The 22,139-nt window shown below is 47.5% G+C and overlaps 1 protein-coding gene and 1 pseudogene across 2 annotated transcripts; one reads left to right on the top strand and one right to left on the bottom strand.

Annotated features, from left to right (window-relative positions):
- Nucleotides 1–4,292: 4,292 nt before the first annotated feature.
- On the top strand, nucleotides 4,293–5,407 carry LOC120658597 (annotated as a pseudogene).
- A 3,663-nt stretch (nucleotides 5,408–9,070) lies between these two features.
- LOC120658550 (nuclear transport factor 2-like) lies at nucleotides 9,071–14,187 on the bottom strand. 2 transcript variants are annotated; one of them, XM_039936810.1, is made up of 9 exons: nucleotides 14,028–14,187; nucleotides 13,635–13,778; nucleotides 12,707–13,004; nucleotides 12,069–12,340; nucleotides 11,802–11,979; nucleotides 11,587–11,705; nucleotides 11,434–11,499; nucleotides 11,156–11,231; nucleotides 9,071–9,483 (listed from the first exon to the last, which is right to left on the bottom strand). In XM_039936810.1, exons 1-9 carry the CDS (start codon nucleotides 14,052–14,054, stop codon nucleotides 9,326–9,328), a joined length of 1,338 nt encoding a protein of 445 aa, XP_039792744.1. In that variant the 5' UTR covers nucleotides 14,055–14,187; the 3' UTR covers nucleotides 9,071–9,325. The 2 variants fall into 2 exon arrangements, with proteins under 2 accessions (XP_039792744.1, XP_039792745.1); XM_039936811.1 differs by having other exon boundaries at nucleotides 13,635–13,775; nucleotides 14,028–14,168.
- Nucleotides 14,188–22,139: the final 7,952 nt, after the last annotated feature.

The following is a 22,139-nucleotide window of genomic DNA, read 5'->3' as shown; positions in this document are numbered from 1 at the left end:
ACGATGATGGCGCTGCCACGCCGTGTGGCCGGCGCCGTCGCCGTCGCGCCGGCTTGCTGGCACGCGGCGGCGAGCGCCATGAGGCACAGGGACAGGTACTCGTCTTGGTCCCATTTCACGCTAGCGATGGATCGGAGCTCCTGCTGTGACGATCTGCGACGACGGCGATTGCTTGCGCTGCATCTGCACCCGCGGTTACTTGTAGACCGACATGGGGCGCGCCATGCGTGCGCGGGGTCGCGTCAAAGGAGCACGAGGCGCGCGCGGAGCGACGCGGAAGGCGAGCACGAAGCGGCAGGCTTGGAAGGTGGAACCGATCTCTGTTGGGGCGGCCACACTTGCGCGCGTGCATTTGGACTCGTGGGGCCGGGTCTTCCCGTCGGTCCGAATTCGGCATCAACTTGCAATTTTCAAAGCAAATTTGAGCAACTTTGTGCACAGAAGCTCGCGAATTCTGTGTCTTTTAGGGGTAAACAAAATCGACTACGTTCTGCTAAGCATTCTAGAACGATGATTGATACCTGGACACCTGCACGTTTACCATGCGTGCCTGTCGCAGAATCACACGAGGCCATGGTTTTTGAAGAAGTCGTGTCTAGTCTTGCGTCCGTCTCGACGGACAGGCACGGGTCCCGATCAGGGCAAGTTGCATCAAGAAGACGGAATGAGACAAAATATTGACGGGTCTCAACTCAAAACGGGCCGGTTGGGCTACTTTAATGTTTCTTCCTTCCTCGATTGCTCCCGTCCTCACAATGGAACCGCCGCCTTTGTTAGCCCAGCCCATAGAAAACTACCGGCCCATCACGGCCTGCAAATAGAAACCTTCGTCAACGGTGATAATCGCCAGTTGTACCAAAAAAATTACGGTCAAAGCCGTCACGGACGACGTGAACAGCAGCTGAAACCCTGAACTGAAGCACGCACTCATGAACTCATGCCTGCACCGTACTAGCAGGACCACGGCTCCGGCCGTGACACAAGACAGGAAGAAGAACGTGACCAGTTCTAGAATCAAATCGACGTCACCCGGGGCCGCTGCGATCTCGCCGCCGACCAGTTCAACGACCTCCCCAGGTGCACTGTGCAAGTGGCAGCCGGCCAGCCGAGCCGCTGCCGGCCAGTCTCTATCAGTCCGGCATCTCGGGCACTCATCCCCCGCCATAAAAGAGCCGAAAGCGCCCAGTCCCCGCCGCCGCCGTGCCGCATGACCCCCGCGGGCCGGCGTTAATGTTGGCGCGCAAAGGTCTCGTCACGCGACGCCGCCGATCAACCGAAGCGCCGTGCCTGTGCGCTCCGTTGGCAGCCGAATGAGCGACGCGCAGCGCAACTCTAGTAGGTGGCTAAATTTGAGTGTATTTTAATCATTTTTTTTAAGTTTAGTTATTTAAAAATAATCTTTACTCCAGTAATACCGACTAGATAGGCTTTTAAATGTGAGAGAGAGGTGGAAAAAAAAAGAAAAATAAAAAAAAATAGTGGGCCCTATTTAGTAGACTAAGTAGAGAGTGACCAAATTGAGAGGGTGGACCTCTCATTTTAGTCACATAAGAGCAACTCCAGCAGGGTCTCTATTTGGGGTGATTAAACCCACATTTTACTCAAATTTCCATCTCCCAGCAGGACCTCTACTTGGGTGACTAAAATAAGAGGGTGACTAAATTTCCTCTCTTACTCCCTCAATTTGGTCACCCTCTACTTAAGCTATCAATAGTAGGGTACTAGGGTCCACCATTTTTTTAGTCTATTTAGTCGGTGCTGCTGGAGTAGATACATATTTGAGTGACTAAACTTGAAAAGTGGGTGACTAAAATGAGTTTTAGCCACTCAAATTTAGTCATTTCATTGGAGTTGCTTTAAGTAGGAACTCTGCTGAGAAGAAATTTGAGAAATGATTTAAAACGTAAGTTTAGTTATCTAAATAGGAGCTGCTCTGGGGCAAAGGGCGCGGGTGAGCGACGCGTCTGCTGCCCGATCCACGGCCGCCAATAGATCCACGCGCCCCGGCTCACCGGCCGGCTAGTGCCGATTTGCCACCAGTTACGAGTGACCCGAGGCCTTGACGCGTCGTAGTTGAGCGACGGGGAGCTTGTTGCTTCGTCGGCCACCCCCTTTCGTAAGCCAATAGATAGCGAACGCTAAAGCACGCGCGTAGGTGCCATTTGAACAGGGGTGGCAAAAAGGATTTTAAAATTTGATTTAGAGTGTCTAAAAATATATAATTTTGAATGGTTGGGCTCTGAAAGAGCCGAGATCTAATTTTTATAATTTTGAGCTACAAATATATAAAAATTAAATTGGATTGTGTAAAAATTACCACCTCTAGTTCGAGAGATGGTACACGCGATGGCCTAAACATTCCCGTCGCTGTAAAATCGGTGGTGATGCTGATGCGTGAGGTTGATCTGACATTTGATCCAGCTCGCCTGTCGAAATCTAGTCATTACGAGAGGAATTACGTGGGGTAATGTCTGGGCAGCGATATATTGACCACCCACACGGATTTGGGTCCTTCCAAGTTCAATCCTTGGGCTTGTGTATACGCCAGGCAATAGTACAGTAGGATATTAGGGAGGAATCCTGCCGTGTCTGAATTCAGCAAACAAAGATGGAAATGGAATGCAGTGTTGGAGAAACCAACGCAAAGCAGAGCAGGCAAGACAATTCCGGGACGATTCGATCTATGCGTCAAGGGGGGATATGCTCTTTAATTAGCTGCATGCCATGGTTCCTTTTAGTACGGCTGGTGCGCGAGCAAATCCAAATTTGGAGATGATTACACAGTGCGTTACTGATTCAGTACTACAATCTCTCATGCACACATTTGGAGATGATTACACAGTGCGTGTACTATGCCATTGGTTTTCTTTTCCGTGTGTTGCCTGCCTATGCCACTTGAATCAATGTGTATTATTCTGAATGCAACGCAACTTTTACCATGTTACTCTTACTCATGATGTAAAAATTGTGATGCATGGTAGATTCACTAAGCAGAGATTGATTCCTTGATGTCTTCTTTGTATTGTTTACAAAATCCACAAGATTTGTGCTATTCGAATAGGAATAAATGAGCTTAACAGTTACCATTCAAGTTGAGCTCCTATCTGCAACAGCAGTTGGAGTTGCTCATTTTGCATACTAGTCTCAAATCCACCTCCATGTCACAGAAGTTTAAAACGGGTAGTGCTTTCTTATTAGTTCGATCAATTTGTATTGCAAACAAAGTGCATTAAATTTTTCTTGCCGTATGAATTCGGTAGACAAGATGCGTTATTAACGAGTGACATTTGTGTGCATGGTCAACTCGAGGATGGTAAGCATTTTTTTGTATCTCGCATTCAAACTATATTTTTGATAGAAAGGTTCGTTCCAGCACAGCGTAGCTGAAAAATATGTGATTCTTTTATTTTTTTTGGAGAAGTATGTGATTCTTTTTATGATCGACTCTTCTTACGGTACACATTTGTATAGAAATCAATCGGTCAATGGTGATCGATATTGACGTGTCTCTTTTTTATCATTCAAATTTTGCTTCTAATGGGAAGCATTCATTCTAAGGCCCTGTTTAGTTTGAGGGACTTTTGTAGAAGTCCCTGGGACTTTATGGACTTTTAAACCAAACAGGGTGGGACTTTTAGGGATTTCTTTGGGTGTAAAGATTTTTTTTGGAGAAGATCCTCTTGAGGAGCTTTTTTAGACTTTTGGCCTATGTTTCCACCTACTACCCTCTACCTCATTAAATGACGCGCAGGGAGAAGGGGTGGGCGCCTGGGCACATGCATGCAGGGACAAGGGGTAAAGATGTCTTTTGAACACACCATTTAATAAGGTTTAGTCACTTCAATCATTGAAAACAAACAGGGTGGGACTTTATTTAGACTCAGGGTTTTTTTGGAGGGGCTAGAGACTTTTGAAAATCAAACAGGGTCTAAGAAAGTAAAAATGGCTAAAACTGTGAATGGTCTTATGACAAACGGCTATTTCCAATGTCCTCTAGTATGGTATGAATTAGTTGCCAAACATAATTTATCACGACGTGGTGACGTTTTAAGTTATACTTGTATTTTTCTCCTTTCATCGAAAATAGACATCTGATAAAATAGTATCAATTTAAAGCTTGCCAAAATCAACATTTGGAGTTTTGAGGTTTGACTAATAGCTGCCAAGTGTGTGTATATAGTGACATCTCTTCTCAGGGTCCCTGCAACAGAGACGAACGTGACCACCACATCACCTCTTCCATTCTTCCAAGATAAGCCAAAAAGAAACCCACAGGCCACAGCACACGAAAACCTGACCATTTCTTCCCCCATTCTCCTTGGACGAAGGAAAGAATCCGACCATGGCAGACGCAGCGGCACAGTCTCGCGCGGAAGCCGGCGGCCCTACTCCGGACGCGGCGGACGACTTCGAGTTCTGCATCTTGTCGTCCGGCGGCCTCGTCCCGGCCGGCAAGGCCGCGGAGACGGACATGTGCGTGGCCGGCGAGCTGTTCTGCCAAGGCAAGCTGCTCCCGCTTCGCCCCTCCTCGGCCGCGGCTGCCGATGGCGCCAGCGTTGTCACGCTGCCGCGGTCTGAGTCGGCGGCGTCCACTGTCGGCCTCGTGTCGCGGTCCGGCAGCCGCAGCGCGAGCTCCAGCGGCAGCAGCAAGCGGGGTGCGTCAGCCGGAGCCAGTCGTCCAAGAGCGCCCTCCTCCGAGCACGGCGGCGCCCCCGCCCCGCCGCCGCGGCGTTCGCTGTCGAGCAGCCTGTTCTACGCGCATCCGAGCCCGTCGCCGCAGCTGCGCTCGGCGCGGCCGCGCCGCAGCACCGGGTCCGCGCCGCCCCCCGCTGCGTGGGGCCTGTTTCGCCTCGGCGTCGTCGGCGCCCCGGACGTGTACCCGCCGCCGCGCCCCCGCCGAGGCCAAGATCGCCGCCACCGCATCGAGAGGCGGCGGCAGCAGGAGCGCGAGGTTCGAGCAGGTGACCGCCGCCGTTGACAAGAAGCTTGGGTTAGTGGGGCTGCTCGGGGACAGCCTCGGGTGCAAGTTCTCGCCCGACGCCGTCGATCCCGCGTGCCTGCCGGAGGCGGCGAAGCGCCGCAGGAAGAAGGGACGGCGCGAAGAGCGGCCAGGGCGTTCGTCGTAGCAGGATCCTGGACTGGCTTGAAGAGCTCTCCATCATCAAGGAGAAGAAGTGATGCTGATTGTTGCGTCAAGATCCTCACTTCCTTGGAGACTAGTAGAGCTGTGTATGATCAAGGAAACATTCCCCCCCCACTTTTTTAGATTTTTCCGAGTCTGACTAGCACGGCTAGCGAGCAATGCTATGCAAAAGAATTAACGAGCAATAGCAATTGGCAATTGCTCATAACTTCCGGTTGTACAAACTGAATTTGACTTCATGATAGCTATCCTTGTTCTGTTCCATTTTTCTTTCTCCAAAAGACCTGTGATCCAAAATTACGCATCTTTTTCCAAAAAAGCTAAAATTACGCAATTCTAGCAAATCAGCATTTCTTGGGAGAACAGTCCGGAAGGGGTAAACTTTTGAAAAATCCAACTTCCATGTACGTTTACACCCGTGCCCACTTGTTGTGGCGCTGCCTGCCGGTCAATGCAAGGAAATACATAAAAACGACTTATCCATAATTAATCATACCAAATACTCATTTGCAGTCTGTTCTTTTTTAAACTGGACAAAACCTTCTCATGCCTGCACTAATACCAATCACAGGTGGCCAGGTGCCATGGATGCTATGACTTATCATAGGATCACACCAGAGTACCAGAGACCCTGGCACGGGATGGGGTTTGGGAAAAGCTTGGTGTGGTGCCGGTGGCGAGCTGCTGGCCTCTATCCAACGCGGCGGGCGTGAGCAGGCGCCCGTGGAGCGCGAAACGAGCATCCTGCTGGTGCTGGAGCAGAGCCAGAGCGCCGTGCTCGGCCCGTGGTGGTTCGTGGGCGTTGTCCGGATCTCCCCGTCGTCGCGTACGCGTACGCACGCGGCCGCGCCGGAGATCCCCCGAAGCGAGACCCAGCCGCTGCAGGGTCGGCACCGGCTACCTCGGCCTCCCCCTGCTGCATTGCATCCCTAGTAGGGTTGAAAATGGACGGAAATATTCCCGTTCCGATCCGTTCTATTTTTTTTATTTTTGTCTGTCCGTTTTCGTATTTATGGGATCCCTGTTTTTGTATTTACGGAAGTAGAAATGAGATTTCTCCGTCCGTTTCCGAGGAATCCCGTTTTTACATGGAATTGACTCGTATTTATTTTGTTTTTAATCTACATAAGATATGTCTAAAAATTAATATGTTCAAAATCATACCAATCACTAAGTATGCATGTTAACATGTTAACACATGGCATACTAGTGAATATTGGACCAATAACTTCGTACGTGTATATTATTTTGTGACTTTGTTAATGTATACTCGAGAATATTTGATCGCATTATTCTTTCCGGCTCAATGTGTGTATTGGTTCGTTTCCTACTTCCGCGTAATCCGATCCCGTTTCCGTACCCGTATTTTCCGAATCCGATCCCGTTTCCATCAAAACAAATATAGAAACAAAAATAGAAATGAGATTTTTTTTTCGTCCTTTTCATCCCTAATCCCCAGTGGATACCGGTACAGCGACGCGGCGTGCAGAGTCGTCGTGGGTTGCAGTTGCTGGCAGTGGCAGTGGCTGGGCGGACGCGTGATCATCGGCCACTGGCGATCTCTCTCCGCTGCCCGAATTCGCGTGCCCGCTGCGGCGATCGCGACGGCGACCGGCGCCCCCGCAGGCCTCATAATCCGTTCCCTGACGGCGACGTCTATCCGTTCCTCTCTCGCCGGGGCCTCCACGCCAGGAAAACGAGCGCGGAGCGCCTGCGAGGCTGCGACCCAGCGTCGCGACGCGTCCAGAGGCGCTGGCACTGATGCCCGCGTGTCAGAGACCTCGAAGCGCCCGGCCCCGGTGCTCTCGGCCTCGGCTCATGTGCGCCGCGGCATGCTCGTCGGCCCGGCCGGCTCGTTTCAAATTGTTTCGTGGTCAGATCGGCAAATCCTGGATGCTTTGTTCCTTTCTGATGGGGAGGTTAGGTGAGTCCAGATCGCCGGAGCGGTTTGGAAGTTTTTAAAAATTAGCTCATCTAACCGCCACCTAATGGGGGCGCTTCCCTTTCCAGCACAAGGGACGAACGCGACGGCCGCTGCTGCCGCTGCCTTCTTTTCCAGCGCCTGAATCTGACGAAGTCGACGACGCTGAAGCTTGCGAGCTTTCAGAGTACAGTAGACTTTAGCAAAAGAGCGAGATGCTCAACGTGCACATCGTTTCTCACATAGGCCCTTTTGGTTTGCCGGGTACAAAAGGCGTGGTGTGTAACAATCGAGTGAAACGCACAGACAGATCTGTAGGGCACGCACGAGAGGCTTAGTAGTGTTGGTGAAAAGAGAACAAAGTGGCGACTGACAAAGCGACACTAGCTCGTATAAGACAGAATTTCGCAGGGAAAAGCTTGAAGAACGGGAGCCTATGACTATGATGATGTGTGCTCGCTGCAGGGCGTTGCTTAAACAAAGAAGTCCATCATGGCATTGGCATCTCGCGCTGCTCTACATGGAAAGGCTGCTGCGACGGTCTTGTTTGCAGCCGCTGGCTCCAATTCCCGAGGCGCCTAAAAGTGCTTATGGAGTGGTAGTATAACCCTAATCAGAACCCGGCCTGTAATCGAGCTCTCTACGCAGCCACGCACTGCCCCCATTACGCTATGGTAGCTAGGGACGCCATGTCCCTACGAACTGGAACCCGTGGTACTCTCACGAATTGTTTGAATCTCGTCGTCCCCAGAGCCAACCTTCAACCTTCAAGTACCATCAGTAAGTACACTGGCTCTGGCCTCTGATGAGGAAGATGCTTGCAAGGAAACGAGCCACGTACGCGCGCCAGAGCTGGAAACTTTTCACCCTGGCCGGGAAGGAAGACGCTTCCAAGGAAGATGCCATGGAACGAGCCCTGGTCAGCTAGCACTGTTGGATCAGAGAGTTGCGTGGCGCCGTGAAGAAGAACGAGAACCTGAGCAAAGCTGCGGCCAAGATTTTTGGGGGGCGGCTAGCTAGCGTTTGTTCTGGCAGAGGAATACGGGATTGATTCGCATGAGGACACCGGGTCGCTTCCAACAAATGGGAGTTCTGAGACCGATGCCACTGCAGATGTAGCGGTCGCACAGCGTGCCTGTCCTTGGGCGAGCAGCATGATGGACCGGCTTGCGCTGCCGCGCGACATAGGAGTGTGGCAGTGGAAAAGGACTGGGCTGTTTGGCTTGGACCTTGGACTTCGGACTTGGACACCAGCGCCTGGCACGCCCATGCCAACCAGCAACCAATGCTACGAAACAAACGAAACATGTGTCCTGTGGCCGGCTAGACATCACCGTTGTCCCGGAGTGGGGGGCCGGCCTCCGGATCCATGAGCCAGAGAGACCAGTGACCAAGTACGAGAGAGTGTGACACCATGCCGACTTATGGTCGAGCCAGAGTGCCGACGCAGGGGCGGAGCGAGGACAAGCTGGGCTCGGCCCCTACCCCGGCCTTCCTCCTAATGAAGATTTCCCAAGACCCTCTCTCCCTTTGCGCATCAGAGCATGCAATGCCTGCTGCACATCTGCATGAGCATGACTCTATGCATGGATGCAGGCGCAGACTGCTCAAATCTCACTCCACTTTACCTCATACTCCCTCCCAAACGTCTTCGTGTCATCTGTCACATTGCTGGACCCTAAGGCACCGAAACCAGGACCCAACCTGTCCGGTTTTATGGCACTTCTAGGGACGGCATGTGTCCATGACATGAAACCCAATGATGCTGTCAGCCTCTCACAAGATGTTTGCCCTTAGTCATCTCGCTAGTCATCCCCAAAGGCAACGTATCCTCTAATACTGTCAGTACCCGGGACCAGAGATACCCATAACCAGATCAAAGCATCTACACAGGAGTTGCGTTCAAGTTCCAGAACACCAAATGCGTACCATGATAAGAGAGGTTGGTTGCGCCTTGGACTGCAAATAAACAATGACAACGGGCCACCTTCAACGCCCCGCAGGAATATCGAAACACCATCGCTATAGTCACGCGAAAGCAACAATAGCAACTAGGGTAACAGAACAACAGCTCTTAATAACAACAGGCAACATCAGTCTAGCAAAAGTTGGATGTCGCATAGGTCGACGCGCACACATTCATCGACAAAACAAGCCCCAAAATCCCAAATGCAACCTAGCAGCATATAGGCTGCTTTGTTCAGGATCTCTCTCCCTCTGACGACAGGTCAAAACCTTATGCTTGCTCTTGCTACACCAGTTCAATTCCTTTGAGCATGGCTCCCAAGGATGCCCCTCTCTTGGTGAGGAACACGCCCGTAACCGTTTGACCTACCCCGGTTGCCACCATTGTACTCATCACCTCCACCTCTGGCATATCCCCGACCTCCACCGCCGAAACGGCCTCTTCCGCCCCTCCCTGCCAATGCCAATATGTAAAAACCATTAGCACAACACGTTCAATGTTCAATGGTACGGTACAATCGTCAACACCATGCTTCTGAAAGGAGCAACAAAAAGCATACACTAGCACTGGATCCATACACAACGATATCAGCCAAACCATGTCTTTTTTACTGTTCATTTGAGCATAAGGCTCTCCGCACTCATCACTCTCTAAATTCACTCTCCAAAAGAAATATTCCTACCTGGTCATCGAGATTCTCTCTATATTCAGTTTCGCTACGCTCGTTCACTCTCTATATGTCTACTCTATCCCAACTATCACATATTTTATTCAACCATCTCCACCTAACATCTCATTTTCTTTTCCTTTTCTTTTTTTCTCCCCTTCTTTTATTTCCCCTCGTCCGTCTCACCCCCTCTCCCCTGCTCTCTCTCTCTCTCTGTCGACCCGCCGCCGCTAGCCTCTCTCCCTCCCTCGCGGCGCGGAGGCGGATCCATGGCGGCGGCGCCGCCCGTGGCGTGTCCGGCCACGCCTCCTCACTGGTGAGCCGCAGGCTTGACCCTCCGCCCCCTCCCATGGCCGCGTGGCGAGCGGGTGGCTCCAGGCGGCCAGCGCGCCGAGCGCCCGAGGAGCGGACCCCGGCCCTCCCCTGCAGCAGCGGCCAAATCCGGCCCCGGCGCGACCCATGGCTGCGGCGGCGGGCCCGCGGCACCTGCGCGAGCTCGAGCTCGGCGGCGAGCCCAGGCTCGGGGTGGCGACGGCTGTCCTCGCGGGCCCCCTGCTCCCCTGCCGCGCGGCGTCCCTCCTCTCCACTGCGCCTCCCTCCCTTCCTCGCGGGGCCATGGCGACCACCTCGCCGCGCCAGCTCACGGCCGAGCTGCAGCGGCCCGCGGCGTGCGGCGGCGTGGCCGGGGCGCCCCGCGGCATGCGGCGTCGTGGCGGGGCGGGGGACGACCGGCGCGGATCCAGGCGCCGCCGGCCGGATCCAGGCAGCGCCGGCGTCCCTGCTCCCCTACTCCATGCGCGGGCGGCGGCGAGCTCGAGTAGGGGCGGCAGCCATGGCGGACGCGCGGCGAGGCGGGCAGCGCTGGGCTAGAGGAGGTGCGGAGCACACGCCGGGAGGCGGGCCCGCGCCACATCGGCGGATGGAGAGCGCGCGCTACTGCGCTCGGAATAGAGAGCCCGGAAGGGAACGCCAAGATAGCGCGCACTTTACAGTGTGCCGCTGGAGCGGGAAAATGGGCAAATCAAACTGCATGCAGCCTCCGTGGCGCATACCGTGCGGGATGCAGAGCCCCAGTGCGGGCAGCCTAACAATGTGACACATACCACTATTTTACTATTCATACACTGTACGACGTGAGCATTGATCAGACGGTCTGGCTGATTTTGATAAAAAAAAAACTGTGATTGAAAACCCCTAACTAGGGCACTACCAATTTTGACTTTATTGACTTCAATATAACATTTTGGTGCATATTTTCAGGCTACAAATGTAATGATGTTACTTTATAAAAACACTCAAATATGAGGCCATCACAGACAACTTCATGGGAAATTGGGAATGTATAAGTATAAAGCATGTAACCATCAGAGTTTTCATTAACATTAAGAGATGTAAGAGTTGGCGAGTGCTAGCAAAATGCAAATAATGCATAAGTATCATTAGAAGAAATCAACTTACTTCCACCTCTTATTCCGCTGTTAGGCTTCCTCTCCTCAACATATATCTGCCGCCCATTTATTTCGATTGGTGAAGCCTGAAATGGGAGAATCCGAGTTTCAGTATAAACTGCAGCTGAGACATGATTAAAAACACACATGCACAAGCCCACAATGATAAAATGAACTTGTCCCGTACAAGCAAAGAAAACATAGATTTTGTTCAAAGGACAAGAAACACAAGAAAGTGAAGTAACAAACGCACAAAATAATTTGAAACACATTGCTGTTAACAATCACCTTTAACGCATTGTGTACACCACTAAGCTCCTCAAATTCCACAAAAGCGTAATAGCCACCAGTCTCCTGCCGATTACATCACAAGATCAATCAAATAAAGACCTACTTATGCCATTGGAAGAGGCGAATAAAAAGACAACATTAAGAGCAAACCTTTCGGCTTCTGATAGCAACACCATCAGGAATAAGCCGCCCAAACTTTTTGAACTCATTTTCGAGGTCAGCCTCACTTACAGATGATGGCACATTCCCAACATAAACAGATTTGCTCTCTAATTTAATAAGCAGAATGGTTTGTGTCAGCAAACAATGCATAAGAGCCAAATCATGAACAAAATTCAGATGTTTAGCACAAAGTAATGGATTACCTTCATCATCATGGGCCGCAACTTCACCGTAGACATCAGATCTCGGTTTCTCGCCTGCCGTTGATGAAGCCATAACTGAATGCTGGGCCTGGTTCGACTCTGTTGAAGGGTGAGAAGGCTTACTCACAGGGACTTGCTGGGCTACCGGGAATGCCGGTGGAGCCTTTGCAGTTTTTAGCTGCAGGAGTCATTTCCATTTTAGTTTTAAAGATCCATCAGATGGATATTGAATAACTCACATAGTCTAGCAAGTAAGAAGTGACATACAATGGAAGCGTAAGTCTTCTTCACTGGTTCACCAATAGGCTCCTCCACATGAGGAGGTGGCACAGGAGGAGGTTGCACTGGCTCCTCTGGTGCCACTGCAATTTCATTTGAGAAGGAAGAAGGTGGTTCTTCAGGAAGAGGTTCCTCCCCCCAGTTGTCAGATGATACCACTTGCTGAGGTGGCTCAGAATAAGCATAATTGTCGACCACATCATGTCCTTCAGATGTTATTTGTGCTGTTTGAGTTTCTTCCTCATGAATGTACTCAGGAACTGTGGGCAGAACAATTGTCAGGTTTAACATCACCGCTCAGCAGCACTATTAACTTAAGTTCGCACCAGTAACATCTCTTAGAAAATAAGCATTGCCATCAAACCTATTCATATGCAAATACTAATGGCGCCCACCAAAATTCATGCTGCTAAAAGCAGCGTATTTGGCAGTTCAGAGAAGAAAATATGGATAGCATTAACTTTCATATGCACAGGTAAGCAAATATCCCAACACCATATACCGGACGGAACATTAGCAAAATAGAGATGGTTCAAATGAAGGAGATTGAATACGTTACGAGTCCAACAAGAAATTTGAAGTCTTATTGATGATGCTTCATAAGCCAAATAACTAAAGTTCCATACCAGTTTCGACAGCTGTGTTGGAGGCTAAATTGTTCTCGTAGTCATCATGAGAAATCATTTGCGCAGGCTGCACCTGTTCTTGGTCGACGAAGTGAAAGTAATCGTTGAGGACAAAGTAACCCTTCTCCTGTGGAGCAAGGAAGAACATCTGGATAAATTTCCTCTGGTGGCTGTACTCCTTGGTCTGCACAAGGCCAGAGACCATAACTAGCACCCCATCACCCCATGAGTTGATAAAGTTTGCTGTCTTGATCTCGATTTGGGTGAAATTCAAGGACATAATGAGCGAGTGTATGTCCTGCAGAAGACGCGTGTATTTAAGGTTAGTAGAGGAAACACACGGGCTACACATGAAACAGCAAGTAGTTACATTCAACTTTACAAGCACTAAATGCAACGTCAACGAGAAATGAAGCGGACAAACAACATGGGGGATGCATTCATCCAACTTTAGGCATGACAACGCTAGTGTCCAACTTTAGGAGCATTAAAAGCAAAATAAACTTCGCGAAGCAGACAAACAAAGCAGCATGCATAATACTACATTAGGAATGCATAGAAACAAAGGCTTGCGCAAGCAAAATCAACTAAGTGAAGTGGACAAACAAAGTGCCATGCATAATAATACGCTAGTACGATGCATGAAAGCAAAAGGCACGTGCAAGCAGCTCAAACCTCATTGGGGGAAAACACAGATAAGGTGCCAATCGCTAAGGGGTATAAATACAGAACAGGCGCATCTCAGCATAAGGCCATAAGTAGAGCAGAGAAAGTAATCGCCATGCACAGTGGTACATTACAACAACAGGGCATGCACGGATAGAGCAGACAGAGCATCATCCGAATCCGAAGTATCTACTGGCACTGATAGATGATATGCAATCTAACATATACAGTGAGGATGAACAAAATAGAAATGGTAGATTACCATCACGCTGCTGACAGTGGTGTTCGTGCCGGCGAGGTCGTCGACGCGGACCATGGTGCTTGCTTCGCTGTAGAACTGGTGCACTACATCGGGGTTCTGCTGCAGCAGGTTGTAATAGTTCCGTAGGAAGTACGTTCCCACCTGCTATAGCAGGGATTAGCCACCTTATCGCGCGCCAAAATCACAAGCTAATCCAGCTGAACCCAACCCAACCCAGCCCCGAACCCCCACCCCCCATCGGATAGGATTAATCCACGGGATGACTACGACGAGCCGCCGCTGAGGGGAAGCAGGATTCAGGAGGTCGGGTTTTGGTTCCCGTGAGAGGGGGATCCCGCCCCAATCATCAGCCCTAAACCAATCGGGCATGGATGGGAAGGGATGGGAGCTTACTTGGGTCGCCGCCGCCGCCGAAGCCATGGATGAGGGAGACGGAGAAACCACTAGAGCAGAAGAGCAGTGTAAGCAACCCTAGATCTGGAGAACGGTGTGCGATCAATTGTAATGCTGCCGGGCCGACCCCTGTAAGAATGGCACCGCGTTGCCGGGCACGACAGACGTCGGATCAAGGACCGAGGGACACGATCCGTGCGGGCAGCCAATGTCCGAAACTTTTGCGTGTAACCCCCTGAATAAACCTCCAATCTCATTTGCGTACAGGTTGGATGTACACGCCCACTCGGCAGTCGGCACTCGCTATCTCGAGATCTGAACTCACCGGAGTCGAAGGCTCGAAGCTCCTCTACAGCTCCACAGCCAAAAGCAAGAGACTCGCCATCTTTGGGATGTTGCAGAAATGGTGCTAAGAGTATGAGATGTCTTCGATTTTATGCTAGTCAGTACTGCTTCAATCTCTAAATTCAGTCTTCAGATCAATTTCCTAACCTTTTTCGTGTTTGATTCTGTTCAAAGAACATTTTGTTAGATCCAAGTTCATTTTGTGATCGAATAGACATTTCCCACAGGAACTTCATTGTGGACATTGTAAAAATTCTGGTATCGTTCAATTCGTTGACGTCACCATAATCGTCGAGGTACAAGTTCCTCATGACGCTGAAGCAAGCATTGGTGTACATGGTCTTTCCTTTTTCTTGCAAATTGTATTTTTACTTCTATTAACCTAACTGTTTTCTGAGACACAGACTGTTCAAGCTCGTGCCATCTCCTCGCTCATGAGCGATGAAAAGATAATGTATCATAGCTTGGGCATGGAGTGCAGGGCATTTTTCAGGGATCTGGCGAAATTATATGGGAACCAAATGATCTGCCGCAGTTCTACACCAACCTCACATCATGTTGGTCAACAGTATCAATTCTGAACTAACCTGAAACTCCCTCGAGTATCATCTGAACCCCTGCAACATCTGGGATTTGAACGCACGGTCACTTGATAAATAGATAGACTTACAATTTTGGACTGAACAGCAATGGATGGCATTTCAAGCTTACAGGTCGCATGACCATCCTGATTCCTGAGTGAGAAGATCATGCGAACTTTCAACTAAGCGATGTAACACTCCAAACGGGCATACAGTCAAGAGCAGTCAATGAACACAGATGCTGAGATGCATACATAAATCGACCACCACCCTTGTCTAGTGCACAACTCGTACGCCACAAAAATTCAGAAGCTTCAGTGTAAAGTGCATAGTGACTACAAAACTTGCATTTAACAATCTGCAAGCATACGGTGCATCATTCTCTAGTTTCTGAACTTCTTCTATATGACAGAAGAGCTATGGCTGGAAGCTTTTCTAACTTCAGACCGAGTAAATTCTGTTATATTCTGCAGCATTTAACAGTCTGATTTCATTGTACTGCTTGCACAGACGTCCGCAGGCCACTAGCGGATGGTCACGACGGCCCATATAACAGTGTGGCCCGCCCATTCGCGCCATCTCGTCACAACAAGCTCAAGGCCTAACTAGGACAGGCCGTAAGCCCACGGGACGACCAAGCCTTGAGCTGTCTGCACAAGCACAAGTGCGCCGTCTCCCCCGTTCAGGCACACCAACGCAACAAGAAAATTTGTTCACGTGCCTTCGCGGCAAGGAAAGAAAAAGATTCGTCGTGACTACCAGAAGCATGACCATATCAAAATAAAACATCCCCATGTAAATCTAAAAATTTCTAGACTATTGTTGGCCACAACGTAAGAATTGTTGGCCACAACGTAAGAAGTTCAAATCCTGATATACATGTCTGCCTCTAAATGAAGAGGGGGAGAAATCTTACTATTACTAATTGGAGGTTCCTTTGAAGTCTCCACATGAAGCCACCTAGGATTCTAGATGGGCACTCTAAATAGAGAAATCCTATAAATTCTCACAAAAATCAGAAACATTTAGCCATCAATCTAACAAATCTAATTATAATAGCCATCAGATCTGTTATCTTTCCTTATAAATTACTCACCTCTGTCATTATGAAAATAGACTAAACTAACCCTCTAATCATATATCTAAATTACTCACCTATGCTATTATAAAATTACCCACCTATGCCATTATAATACAAATAACCCCCTTATTTTTCATATAAATTCTTCAATTATATCACTATTAGAAGTTAAATTACTCCTAAATCTGAATCTAAATTATATGATTATAATAGAATATCAAAGTGCATCAATATAAAAATCTAAATTATTATTTCTATCATTACTAATATTATTGTTTGTACGAAAATACTACCCACGATATTTGTCAATATGTATTCATGTATGATAGAAGAGATAAGACTACCAATTCAAAAACAAATAGATCAACATAATATATATATCGAATAAATATGGAGGTGTGATGCAAAATGAAATATATTGTAACTAGATAATGATAAATATATTTTAGAGTATGTGTTAGAATACTTAATTGATGAAAAAAAGCGTAATTCTAATTATTGATCTTATTCTTATATTAATTTTAATTAGTCCGTTGATAGGCTAGTTTGGTCTAACTAGCTTCATGTACTATAAATGGATTCAGGGCCGGTCCTGAGAAATTGGTGGCCTGGGGCAAAATCGAGAAATGAGGCTCCTAATATAAATACTAAAATAACAAATAGTTTTTCTTAGTTTACATGCTAGACACTCTCGATCCTCTGGAAAGTAGCATCAAGCTTGTTTAGAGTACGTTAGACTTATCTAGTTGCATAAATACTTTTGTACTATATATAGCAGACAAAACTGCAAACGAATCATTCATTTTTCAAGTGAGATCTGAGCAATATCTTCTATATTTAGAATGCATCTATTCTTTGATTGTGCTCTCAATTCCTCAAACCAATTATAAAATCATCATTCATCAGCCACAGCTAGAAATTTATAAAGAATATACAATGATAATAAGCATATAAAATTGATAGCACAAGCTCACAATAATATATCGATGTACATTATTAAAACTTGCACAAGCACTAGAAAGTATAGTAGCAGTACTACAATACAGAACTAGTCAACTATCCACAAATAATGAACTATAATCCACCAATTTACAACTAGTACCATTCAAGCTCGCAAATGCATGCGAATACCTAATAGAAATAAGAAGAAAAGCAATACAAAGGGTGAAAGCTAAGGAGTAAGGACATACGGAGACGTATTAGGAGGATTATTAGCTGTCCTGAAGCTCTATCTGGACAAGAACGAGGAGTCGTGTGCTACAAATTCTATCTTTGCATAACATGTTACCCTTCGTGCATAACTCCATATACATGTTGTGTACGTACCTGGGAGGGGGGCTCTTGGTTTCGGGGGGCCAGGACCGGCCCTAAATGGATTATGAGCAAGTTTTTGCAGTTGTGTATATTTGAGTTGATGCTAACTACTATATGTGAACTAAATTAACAGGCTCGTCTGCTTGGTAAAAAAATACGACAAACAAAGGGTTTATCTTCCTCTCGTTTCCCTCATACATGGCCAACAAGGTCCCCAGACCGGGAAGAAAAAGTTTGGCGGTGAATATTACCCAAGGGACTGCATATACTTATGTTGGTGATATGCCCAAGAGCCCATCATCACAATACGGTTTAAAGGTCCAAGTGGATATTGATCCAAGAGGGATTAGGGTTACTAATGGGCCTATGAGATAGAAACCCATTAGTACGCCCTATATATATGAGGGAGGGGCTAGGGGGGCGATGACCTGAGCCGCGCCACCTCCCTAGCCGCCGCCCCTCCCTCTCTCTCGGCCGCCGCCCTTGCCGTGCGTGCGGTGCTAGCACACCGACGCCCGGCGTTTCATCCCCGTACGTGTGGACTCCGTGGAGGCGCTGCTGCGACTGCTGCGCTGATCGGCTGCTGGGATCAAGTACGAGGAGCTCGGTTCGTGGGACGTGATCGACTACTTCCTCTACATCGACGCGCGACTTCTTCCACTGCGCTGCGCGTCTAGTGGTAACGATCTATGATCTTCTACTCGCAAGTATCTTGGGTTTATGCGGTAGTGATGCTAGCGTAGCCTACCCGTTTCCCTACAGTGGTACCAGAGCCATCTTGCGTAGTTTTTGGTCTGGATCTTTTGCATATAGGTGATATGTTGTTGTAGTAGATTGGATCTATTACTTTTGCACGGTTTGATTAGATCAATTGGTCATAAGGGGTTAAAACTGGAGCGAGTTGATTGCGCGGCATGTGACAAAAGATTAGTTTGTGTTCTTTCTCTGTTATGCATACGACATGTCCCTACCGGCTGGAATCACCATCGGGACTAACTGTGTGCATAGTCAGTAGATTGAACCAACAGATCAAGGTCATGTGTGGATGCAGTCTTCTCAAGTGCAAAGTTTGCACGGTCAAGGTGATTGACCTAGTGAAAATTGAGGCATTATGAATGGCTCGGATTTGAGGTGATGCGATCACTTTGATGAGATTTTCATAGGGATTCCATAGATGCGATCTGTGTAATTCCGTGAGGTTTTCAGGACGCTGCCCTGAGACCCGCGGGGGGGGGGGGGGGGGCGGCTCCCCCCTCGACCCCCCGTTGCTTTCTCGCTGTAGCGGCTTCCCAAGCGCTACTTTGGTAGAACACGTCGTACGCCTAACTTGTTTTTGCAGGGTGTGATGTGAATGGTATGGCCTCAATGTCATGTGATGATGTATGTGATGATTTGTGCGACCTGCGTGTCGCAAGTTAACACAACCGGGTTGAGGTTGCACCATTATTGTATAACGACCTGCGTGTCGACTTGTGATGTTTGAATCCTCATGTAATTATTTCACTAGCTATTAGATGTAGTAGCTTAGTATCTTTTCATGGAGGTTTCAATCATGATGGCGATGATGATCACCACAAGACAGGACGGATGGCAATAGAGGTCACCTTGGAGCCATGGCGATGGAGCCCATTGTGATGCAAGAGGCCATACTATTCACAATATAATATGATTATATGCATGTGATGTTTATTTTCCTGTCATACTATTCTTTCATGTTTTTACATATGGTGGATGCTTTAATCATGATAGAATAGCTTCCCTCAGAAAAGTTTGAGTTTTTGATGCCTTTTACCAATAGCTGCACCTATAAATTTTGATCGTTGTGTGGTAGGTTTACCGAAGTAGAGTACCCTTAGCTATCACTTTTGTATAGGGTGGATGTCGGACATTCACAAACATAGTATTGGTTTACTCAGCAAAGCTATCAAAACAGTTTTGGGCTTTAAGGCATAGGGTTGGGGCCGGGGCATTGGATGCCACCCAACAAACAAGAGTCGCATAGAGATGTAATTAGTAATTTGTTACTTACCTGTATCACTACTTTTCTAACCGTGATGCTAAAGCTCACTAGAATTTTAGTGATTATGGATCTTGAACCACTATATGTCATTAGAGGGAAGATGACTTTGATATAGTAGGTTGTTTTTTGTTAAATCAGTTAATGAAAGTCTTTACATAAATTTAGTGCTGAAATCTTGCTTTACTTTAATGTTGTAGATCATGTCTGCCAGTAACAATTTCGCTTTCAATTTGCGTTCTGTTCTTGAGAAAGAAAAGTTGAATGGAACAAACTTTATTGATTGGTACCGCAACCTGAGAATTGTTCTCAGGCAAGAGAAAAAGGAGTATGTTCTTGAGCAGCCATATCCTGATGATCTCCCTGACAATGCAACTGCTGCTGATCGCAGAGCTTATGAGAAGCACTGCAATGACTCACTTGATGTCAGCTGTCTGATGCTCGCCACCATGTCCCCTGATCTGCAGAAGCAGTATGAGCATGCGGATGCTCATACCATGATCGAGGGGCTGCGTGGGATGTTTCAGAACCAAGCCAGGACTGAGAGGTTCAATATCTCAAAATCCTTGTTTGCGTGCAAGCTGGCAGAAGGTAGCCCAGTCAGTCCTCATGTGATCAAAATGATTGGTTACATTGAGACTTTGGATAGACTTGGTTCTGAACTTCACCAAGACTTAGCTACTGATGTTATTCTCCAGTCGCTCCCGGCGAGCTATGAGCCTTTTATCATGAACTTTCAGATGAATGGCTTGGATAAAACATTGAGTGAGTTGCATGGGATGCTAAAAACAGCAGAGGAGAGCATTAAGAAGAATTCCAATCATGTGATGATGATTCAGAAGGGGAACAAAAAGAGGAAGCGTTGGACGCCTCCTAATCCCAAAGGTAAAGGCAAGGAAAAGAGTTCCGGTGGTGAGTCCTCAGGCTCTAAGCTAAAGCCAGCACCTAAGGCCAAATCTGGCCCTACTTCTGAAGATGAATGCTTCCACTGTCATGAAAAGGGACATTGGTCTAGGAACTGCAAGAAGTACTTGGAAGAAAAGAAGAAGAAGAAGAGAAGTGAGACTTCCACTTCAGGTATAAATGTTATAGAAATAAATATTGCATTATCTTCTAGTGAATCATGGGTATTTGATACTGGATCGATGATTCACACTTGCAAATCGTTGCAGGGTCTAAGTGAGACTAGAAGATTTGCAAGAGGCGAGTTGGACGTTCGGGTCGGCAATGGCGCAAAGGTTGCGGTGTTGGCGGTCGGCACCTACCACTTGTCTCTACCCTCCGGATTAGTTTTGGAATTAAATAATTGTTATTGCATTCCTGCTTTGAGCAAGAACATTATTTCTTCTTCATGTTTGGAAGAAGTTGGTGATTTTAAGATTGTAATTGAGAACAAACGTTGTTCTATCTTTTGCAATGGTATTTTTTATGCTCATTGTCCATTGGTGAATGGATTATATGTTCTTGATCTTGAGGATAAATCTGTCTGTAACATTAATACTAAGAGGCTTAGACCAAATGATTTGAATCCCACTTTTATTTGGCATTGTCGCTTAGGTCATATAAATGAGAAGCGCATTGAACAACTCCATAAAGATGGATTGTTAATCTCATTTGATTTTGAATCATTTGACACATGTGAGTCTTGTTTGCTTGGAAAGATGACCAAAGCGCCTTTCACTGGTCAGAGTGAGAGGGCGAGTGACTTGTTGGGACTTGTACATACCGATGTATGTGGACCAATGAGCTCAATAGCCAGAGGTGGTTTTCAGTACTTCATTACTTTCACTGATGACTTTAGTAGATATGGCTATATCTACTTAATGAGGCACAAGTCTGAATCGTTTGAAAAGTTCAAAGAATTTCAGAATGAAGTACAAAATCAATTAGGCAAGACAATTAAATTTCTGCGATCTGATCGTGGAGGAGAATATTTGAGCCTTGAATTTGGTGATCATTTGAAGCAATGTGGAATTATTCCGCAGCTAACTCCGCCCGAAACGCCTCAATGGAATGGGGTATCCGAACGGAGGAACCGAATCTTGTTGGACATGGTTAGGTCCATGATGAGCCAAGCTGATCTTCCATTGTCATTTTGGGGTTATGCTCTTGAAACTGCTGCGTTCACACTGAATAGGGTTCCAAGTAAGTCTGTTGAGAAGACACCATATGAGATATGGACTGGGAAGCGTCCCGGATTATCTTTTCTCAAAGTTTGGGGATGTGTGGCTTATGTCAAACGTTTGATGTCAGATAAGCTCACTCCAAAGTCAGACAAATGTTTCTTTGTGGGGTATCCTAGGGAAACCAAAGGATATTATTTTTACAATAAGGCGGAAGGCAAAGTGTTTGTCGCTCGCAATGGTGTTTTCTTAGAAAAGGAGTTTCTCTCAAAAGGATTTAGTGGGAACAAGGTGCAACTTGAAGAAATTCAGAAAACACCCAAAACTGTTTCAGCACCCACTGAAGATCCACGGGATGTGCAAGATGTTGCACAACCCGTAGTTGAGGCACCAGCCCCACGAAGGTCTATAAGGGCACGTCGCGCTACTGACAAGCTCAACCTCCTTATTACGGAGGAGCGCCATGTATTATTGATGGAAAATGATGAGCCCTTGACCTATAAAGAAGCAATGATGGGACCCGACTCCGACAAATGGCTTGAAGCCATGGAATCCGAGTTAAAATCCATGCATGATAATCAAGTTTGGAACTTGGTCGATCAGATTGACAGTGTAAGACCTGTCGATTGTAAGTGGATTTTTAAGAAAAAA

Source organism: Panicum virgatum, chromosome 2N (assembly GCF_016808335.1).
Source record: "Panicum virgatum strain AP13 chromosome 2N, P.virgatum_v5, whole genome shotgun sequence".
Classification (NCBI taxonomy): domain Eukaryota; kingdom Viridiplantae; phylum Streptophyta; class Magnoliopsida; order Poales; family Poaceae; genus Panicum; species Panicum virgatum.
Note: the sequence above shows the minus strand (reverse complement) of the source record. Positions and strands in the feature narration are given on the sequence as shown.

What these genes read in the sequence shown, in the direction of transcription:
- LOC120658550 (XM_039936810.1), bottom strand. Translation starts at nt 14,054, where the DNA reads ATGGCTTCGGCGGCGGCGGCGACCCAA. An exon ending in CCACTGTCAGCAGCGTGATG is followed by an intron (nt 13,005 to 13,634) that starts GTAATCTACCAT and finishes CGTCTTCTGCAG; the next exon opens with GACATACACTCGCTCATTAT. An exon ending in GTGTACACAATGCGTTAAAG is followed by an intron (nt 11,232 to 11,433) that starts GTGATTGTTAAC and finishes CTCCCATTTCAG; the next exon opens with GCTTCACCAATCGAAATAAA.